An 8,560-nucleotide genomic window follows, 5' to 3' on the forward strand; every position below is an offset into this window, starting at 1 on the left:
ATGCAATGAAATTCACACTGAATAAAAAGATTTGCCAAAGGCAAAAAATGTAATCTAATCTCACATGCTTAAAATTCAGGAAAACAATGCATATAGTTAATCTGATGACCAAAGTGAGAGGAAAAAAAGGGAGTGAGCATGACTGAGATCCCTAGTTCTTACTTTTCCTGTTTCCTGTGGCACCAAAAGAAACCGTAATCAACATCACAAAAAAATGTGACTGAGATCAAATCCTTGGGCATAATTCTTGCACACATATGCCAGGTTATTACTGCTTTGGACCATGCCTTCCTTTAAACAGCTCCATTGCTTCCTGCAATAATAAGACAAGTTGTTAGCCATGAGAACAATTTGTTTGCAATTTGTGACATTTTAAGTAAATCTTGATGTAGGCCAAAATATAAAAGATAAGAGTTGTAGTCTAAAACTACTTATAGGTTTGTGTGCTATATATTTTCTGAATATTTTACATTTAACCTTAAATATAAATATACAGTATAATCAATCACATTTACATTGTACTTTATGACTCAAAACTCATACTTTTTTGAGCATCACTGTTGAAACTGGTGATGACCAAACTACAGCAAGAAAAGTTCACTTTTGTGTAGTGTTGCTGTGGTATATAAATATATAATAATTGCACGTAATGTAATATATTATCAATAAAATGTTAATGTAATTATTTCTCAAAACCAAAAATATTTTTTTATTTTATCCACATAAATAGGCTATTGTATAAGAAATGTATTACATCATAAACACTAGCAACTTGTAATAATGGATAAATAAATTAATGTTTACAATAATAATTTTCTGTCAACATAATCATGAGCACAAAATCATTTTTTTACTTAAAATGAAATTATTTTTTATGTCTTAATCTAATTAGAGAGTAACAACCCAAAAAATAAAAAAATCTACGCAAAGCTGTAAGAAACTTTGTGTCCCTTTCTCTGCACACCTTGTTATCAGACTGAGGAGCCAAATTTCACCTGAGCTTGTGGATATTGTTTTTCTTAACATGAACATGTGAAACAATATGAACACGATAACCATATGCCAACTCAAGTGTAGGCTGTATATACATTCTGTACGATAAATGGCAGTCTACTTAGCTTTTCCTACTTAGCTTAAATGCTTTGGATTGCATGGGCATTATTGACTGGGGTTGGAGCTAAACTCTGCCTGAGAGCTCTCTAGGAGCTGGGTTGGCTACCCCATCTTAAATGGTTCATGTAATATTTTTTTGTTAAACCCCTTAAATAATAATAATTATAATAATAATAATAATAATAATAAACACAGGAATGTTTAAATCTAGTGCATTTAATATTCAAAAACTAAAATAAAAATGCATCAATGTTTGTTGTGCCTTAAAAAGAATACAATTGTTTTTTTTTATACAAACTATTACAATATACAATTTGGTGAGTTCATAATGTAATAAATTTCCCACAATTTAAAAATCATTATTAATTTGAGCTCCAATAACTAAAAATGATTACATTACAAAACTATAATTATTACTTTACAAACCTCTTATTCCATTATGTGCCATTATCATTGTTGCTTTGTTATTACATTATGAGTTGCTACACAACACTTTACTTTAGAAAACATGATCAGCAGCTTTTTCTGCACTGTTAACAGCTTACCTTCATTGAGTGCATGTCCATTGTCGTTTCCGCCTGGGAAATCCAAAGAGGAATACAAAAGAAGATATAAACACAGAAAGCTCATTAATAGGCTATGTATCTTTCTACAGTATAGATGCTTCTACTGACAACAGATATTTTAGCTACTTAAATGAACAAAATTACAGAAAACACAATGTAACAGAGTTACAGAAAACACTGCTTCCATTTATATTTTATATGGGGATAAATCAGGGGTGGCAATGTTTTTTCTAAGGGTGTCAGTTGTCACTGTGCCACCCTGGTAGAGTTCTCTCTGAAGCAGCTTACCTGGGAGAAGACCTTTCGCTGTTCCATTAGCACAATCCTCTTTTGGTTCTCTATATAAAGTCCTCTCTTTTGAGAAAGCTATAGAGGATTACAAATAAAGATGATAAATACAGTTACTATCTACATGCATTGCTGTCAGAGGCAGAGATAATCAAGTGAAGTCTGGTCAGCACAAATAATTAATATAGATTTCAATGATTTGGACTATTTCAAGATTTTGGTCCTGTCAGTTGAATAAAGTTTATCAGAGAAAATTATTAAAAAGATTGTGCACAGAATCTGTATTTATGTTGTAATACTCACCAATTCTTTTAGTCTTGTAAAGGTAAAAGCAGAGCGCTGCGACAACAGCTCCTGCACCTACAGCTCCAATCGCAATTCCAATAACCAGGGTAGTGCCTTCATTGCAGTCAATGCATTTTCCATCTGCAAAAAAATATAAAAATAATAATAAATGGACAAAGTTACTGTATGTAAAGTCTAAATGTCTACTACAAAATTCAATTCCATTGTTGATAGAGTTATTTTAAGGTGTCATAAAACACTAAACTACATTTTCTGAGATTTTAAAAGGTTTTTGTGTAGCACATTAATGGATGTAATGTAACCCTCGGTAAACACTGCAGGTGTCATGATGGTCACAAACACGGAGATGTAACTCTAATTTCACTAAGCTGATTGGTAACTAAAAACTTACACATCATGCGTGTTTCCTCGGGGGAAAGAGCCCTACTCTAATGATTAAATACTTTCACTTTACCTACCCCATTTGACAATAATTGGTTCTTTGAGAGTTTTGTGGGACACAAAACAGTCATATTCTGCTTTTTCATCCTCCTTGATGTCCACATGCTTCCTCAACTGGAAGGTTCCATCATTGTTTGGTCTGGTTCCTGTGGATTCAATCTCATTATCAGGCAGGGATGTGCGATATTTTCTTATGGTCAACATCACATCTTTGGGGTAGAAACCAGTGGCCATACAGGTGAGTTTCAGCTTAGTTTTGTCACTGGTAGACTTTTTCGCAAACACATGAACATCTGGAGGAGCTGCGGACACAGATTATCAATCAGTTCTATCTCTATGACAGCTGCAGATAATCAAAAAATACAAATACTCTACATTTACTCACAGCCCTTTGTGAGCTCCTCGTCTCCATATTCTCTGAATTTGTTGAGCCAGTCCACACACTCTTTCTCCAGGTAGCCCTTGGTGTACTGGTTCAGGATGGGCACATTATCCCATTTCCTCTTGGTTGGAAGAGCTGCATCAACTGGGGCAACCCACTGAGACTCCTTATCATTAAAAGACAGGAAGTTATCGCCATCATAGCTGTACTCATCAATGCCTTTGGAAAACTTAATTTCCTTTCCCTCTTTATCAATTTCACACCCATGTCTCCACTGAAGAACATGAACATCTGAAAGGAACAGAAAACAAAATGTTTTTCAGGTAATAATAACAATATAATATGATAATTATATGTATATGGAGGTAAATATGTATCAGTATTTCTCACCTGAAGCAGTGTCGTTCATACGGTCCATCAGAATTTTGACATTCACATTAAACCACTGTTCTTTGCTCTTTCTTGACTGGGTGCCTTTTTCCCAGTAATCCTCCTGCATTTTCTCTTTCATCCAGTGCTGTGTGGGAATCTTTCTCTTTTCCTTGCTATTGTAATAGTCAATCTGTCTGTCATCTAGAAGACCCATAGCTGTGAATTCATGGATGCCTGGCAGATCGACAGGTTTGGACAAAGCTGTGTAAATGTAGTACAGGGAGTGTGTCTCTGTAAACCAAATGAATAAAACAGACTGTATAAAACAAGTGTATGTGATCAAATTGGTTAGTGAAGGAGAGAACAGATCAAATATGAGGTGAGTTAAGCACACACAGAACAGTCAAAACATTTCAGTTACAGAAAAGACTAAACAGACTAAATCTATTGTAATTAAAAAAAAAAAAAAAAAAAAAAAAAACGACCTATAATTAGCTCAAGGCCATTTAATAAAAATTTGTGCCTACTTGGATCTGAAATAGTTTCACTATTTTCAGGTTACTCTTTGGTAGGCTATATCCAGATTGTATTATGTTGAAAACGTAATCTGAGGCGGCTAATCCTGGTATCGATCATATGAACAGTAATATTATAACTAGGCCGCTAGGCCATGTTGATCGATGTCAAATTATGGAAAGTAAGCTTTTTTTATTTGACAAGATACACTTTTAAATTCCATGTAGCCTACTATGTAACATAAATTCGTAATCAAATTTCAAAACCGTATGCTAAAAATGTTACTTTCACTTTCTCCAACAACAAACGCAGCAAAATGTAATCATAACGTTACCCGTTTGAACTGAAGACAAAGTCCCACAAAGAAAGAAAAAGCAAAGCAGAGTAAAACTCTTTGTCACGACACCCGTTTCCATGATGTATAATCTTCTGATTAGCCTATCTAAGTCCACGGATGTTTACTGTGTCGGTCTGAACTCAAGAACTCAAGATCACGACTGTAAACATCTAATCTGGGTGCACAAAATGGCGGTGATGGGGATTTCTAACTGCGTCATGAAAGCTTCAAACTACTTTAGTTTCGATTCTCCTTCTTCTTCTCTTGATTAATGCCGGACTGCAAACAACTTTTAGGTGCATACCGCGACCTACTGTACAGGAGTGTGTAACATCATGCTATTTGTTTAAGTCTTTTAAATTTAAAAAGTGCAGGTGATTATTATCCCTTCTCCCTCTCCTTCTGTTAGTCCAGTCATTTTATGAAAAAAGGTTGAACAAATTGCAACAGAAGCAAACTCAACTGATTTTGTATCCTCAATATGTCCCGAGTAAGGAAAAAAAAGTCCCGAAGAATCCCGTTAGGGGAAAGTTTCGAAAAAGACCCAAATATAGCCTATTCATAAGCCTATTCATTTTTTTTCTCACCTGAATAGGGTAAAAATTTTTAACCTTTAGATATCACCATGAAAATTACTGAGTTGATTACTTACATCAAGACAAACAAAAAATGTATTGTTTGTTTGTTAGCATGAAAAGAAATGGAATGTCTGCTTACTTGAGTTAGAGATAGCCTATATTAGGTGTACTTTCTTAAAGGTGTGCCATGTGTTATGTCATAAATGTTTTGCTAATTGTATTTTGTTTATTGATTTTTGATCAGTATTATTGATTTATTTTATTTTTCATTTTCTTATGTTATTAATTTTGTTTGCTTTGTGCTTCCTTTCTATTTATAGTTTGCTTTCCTGTCATAACACTATGAATGTGTGGATGATTGTGGTTGTGATTGTGGTATGAATGCATGGGGGAGTGGTTGGGGTGGGTGGTTTTTTTTTAAGCTTGTCTTATTTTATTCTGTAAACAAGTAAATAAAAAAAATATAAAAAAAAAAAAAAAATAATAAAATAAAAACATAATTGTGCCATATTCTATTTTGTTTGTGTACATTAAACTACAAATTGTGTATCTCCAGCAACATAAAGATGTTTTTGAGCTGATGAAAGATGTTTCTCAAGCTGATAATTAATTTATTACTCATAATTTTAGCAGAAGTGAAACTGCTCCAGTTCAGAGCGTTGAACCAGTAAAAGAGTGAAACTGTGAGTTTGAGGTGTAAATCTCATTTGCATTGTCAGGTTTAGTGATTGTGATGGTCTCAGAATAGAGCAGCTCGTCTCCAGGGACCATGTTCAAACCCCAAGAGCTTCATTTCACATTTACTGCTGAATGCAGCTGTTCTCAACTATTACAATTAGGGGTGTAACGAGACCCTTATGTCACCATCCTGAACTCACAATACCATATTATTGCCATACTCCATCAAAATGGTTAATTTGGTTTAACATTGTGTGTGTAAATGAATAGGCTTGGACTTGGTGCTGATAACCCAATGCAGGACAATAGAGACACCAGAATAACAATATTCATGATTCTGAAGCTGAAAATACAGAATTATTTCAGATGAATATGCTTGATGTCTCTGACTAGATATATCTATAATAATGTAGGACACTTTTACTGGTAACATCAGACATTTGGCATTATCAGGACCCACAAATATTCCCCCATTGCATTATTATACATTATATTCAACATTATATAGATTAAAGGGGACATATCATGCTAAATGCACTTTTTTAGCCCTTAAATGCATTTTGCTGTATATTTGGAGTGTTTAGAAGTACAGAAAAGATGAAATTATTCTCTTCAGGTGCTTCGTGGATATCTTTATATTCTGTTTTGGTCATATTTTTCAACCGGTTCAGATTTTTCTGTTATCTATGACGTTTTTTGAACTAATATGTCACAGTATTTGCAGCTGAACTGCCAAATAAGGACATTGACTTCCGGCCCAACACTTCGAGCAATCCGCCATTTTTATTTCTAGCTGCAATTTTGTAGTCCAAGCTAAAGGATGCAGAAGTTATGAGAGGGTAAGTTAAAATGTTCGGTTGTTGGATGTAGTAACCCACACGCTTCATTACACCGTCTAACGTAGATGAACTGCCGCGCTTGTGACAGGGCGCATGTTTAACTGAAAGAACGAGCAGAGACCTCTGGAGGGGCAGGTGCTCAAAGTATAAAAGGGGGCACATGGAACAAGGCTTTAAATAGGGCTGTGATCAAAATACAGTAACAGGGTTTTTACAGCCTCAAAATGAGGCGGAGGTGGTAAAAATCCTAATAATGTATTTTAATAATAAGATAATTAAATTTGTATTTTTTTGTAGATCATCATATAGCCTAATGTGTTTCCCACATTATTTTTGTTGGTGGAGCTTGGTATCTGTAGGGGGGTCCGGGGGCATGCCCCCCCCGGAAGAAAATTTTGTACATTTTAAAGATAAATTCATTAATTTGGTGCACTTTGAGTCACCCGAATCCACTGTTAAAAATAAATAATCCACCCGCAAAACCGCCCATATTCTTTGATTTAAATATCTGCATCTGATCATCACATTACAATTATTCAAATTCTCAGTGTTAAGCATGATAATATGGTAACATATCACACTGAAGTAGGCTGATTTAAAACAAACATTTATTTAAAATAAAAGTTCTTCTTTTGGCAAAATTGCATTTCATTAATAGCCTAAACAGAGGCTTTACTCCCTTCAAACTTAAATTGTCAATGTTTCATTACATCACTTTGAAAACACTAATTTTTTGTACCTTTTAAAAAGGGCATTTTTTCCACTAATTTTATTAAATGTATGCTCCATCTTTCATTTCAAATTCTCAAATTTGATCAATATATTCAATTAAAATAATAAGACACTAGGCGCTGTTACCAATCAAATTAAATAATTAACATTGAAAAATTATAACTGTATTAATTTGGATTATTTTAAATATTTTTGAATATACAAATAAGGAATGTTGAAAAGAATGATACTTTATAAAACTAAACCGCCAGTAGGAGGCGGCAGGCGACCGTCTTAATGAGCGAGTCATTGAGTCATTCATTCAAACGATTCATTCAAACGGCTGATTTATTCAGAATGAGGCAGTTTATGAATGGGTAATTGAATCTTTGACTCAACCGATTCGTTCAAAATGCTGAATCATTCAGTAATGCAACAAGTGTTGCTGTGAGATTCGCGATGGTTCTGCAGTGATCTTTGTTTGGAACTATTTTCGCTGCTGAGCAGTGGCGGTCTTAACATAGAGGCATAGGTAGGCGGCTGCTTGGGGCCCCCTACCAGCGGTCGTAGTAGGGGGGCCCCCAACCAACCTCAAAAAAAGAAAAGAAAAAAAGAAAAGAAAAAGCCCCTTATCATCATGAACGCTTCAAAAGCATGGTACATTTTATTAATATTCTTAAGAAATACGTTGAAACGTTGAAGTAGTTGTTAAAATTTCCAGTTAATGGTCATCTGTACCTACACATACACCCCCTACTTTCACAATGAAATGGACTAGCCCGTAATTGTGCGCGGCGCGAAAGATAAACACGCAGTGTGACAGGAGGACTGGGAAGTACAAAAACAGAGACGAAGCAAGATGAGTCTAAACCATAGGTCTAAACGTGAAAATGAAAAGTTTCCCAAGCGGCTCAAATAAAAAAAAAAGCGAAAAGACACTGATAAGTATTTGGCAACGCTGCCTAAAGATTACAAACTTTTTTACGGCTACTGTTGGGGATACAGACAGGAAGAACAATGTCCAAAGCGATGAACATGCTGCTAGCTGTGAAGTGGCTCTAGGTGAGGATAACGTTAACACACTCACATGGATATACGTGGATTTGCTTAGATCCAAATGCAGTGCACTTCTCCCCAGTTCGTCCCTCTTACCCCCTCTCACTCACTTAAGTTACTATAAATACTGTTTTGGCGCTTGTAAATGTGACGTGACCCGATCATCTCAACTAGCTAATAGTAAATAAAAACGAATGAACAATGTTGAAAGATACAGTTCAACTTAGCGAAATTCCTCATACATAATATTGATCAATCAGTGTTTTTCAACAGCGGAAAGGGGTCAATAAAACAGCTGGAGAACAATTGTCACATAACATTTACCTCAGGAAAGCCAATTAATGACCATAATATAGGCTATAGCAGGTTTGTTGGCT

At 34.9% G+C, this 8,560-nt stretch overlaps 1 protein-coding gene across 1 annotated transcript in view; it reads right to left on the minus strand.

Moving 5' to 3' along the window:
* Positions 1 to 4,520, minus strand: part of LOC308682576 (H-2 class I histocompatibility antigen, Q10 alpha chain-like) — a 6,211-nt gene extending 1,691 nt beyond the window's left edge. Inside the window, exons 1-8 of the mRNA XM_081352389.1 lie at positions 4,319 to 4,520; positions 3,487 to 3,759; positions 3,100 to 3,387; positions 2,732 to 3,016; positions 2,271 to 2,393; positions 1,968 to 2,045; positions 1,659 to 1,691; positions 1 to 313 (exon numbers count right to left, since the gene is read on the minus strand). The exon at positions 1 to 313 is cut by the window's left edge and continues 1,691 nt beyond it. Of these exons, the coding sequence (XP_081208515.1) occupies positions 294 to 313; positions 1,659 to 1,691; positions 1,968 to 2,045; positions 2,271 to 2,393; positions 2,732 to 3,016; positions 3,100 to 3,387; positions 3,487 to 3,759; positions 4,319 to 4,400 (1,182 nt within the window). The 5' untranslated portion in view covers positions 4,401 to 4,520 and the 3' untranslated portion in view covers positions 1 to 293. The remainder of the gene's footprint in view (positions 314 to 1,658; positions 1,692 to 1,967; positions 2,046 to 2,270; positions 2,394 to 2,731; positions 3,017 to 3,099; positions 3,388 to 3,486; positions 3,760 to 4,318) is intronic.
* Between the last annotated feature and the right edge of the window lie 4,040 nt (positions 4,521 to 8,560).

This window comes from Scardinius erythrophthalmus (genome assembly GCF_964197995.2).
Source record: "Scardinius erythrophthalmus genome assembly, chromosome: 22".
NCBI classification, from domain to species: Eukaryota; Metazoa; Chordata; class Actinopteri; order Cypriniformes; family Leuciscidae; genus Scardinius; species Scardinius erythrophthalmus.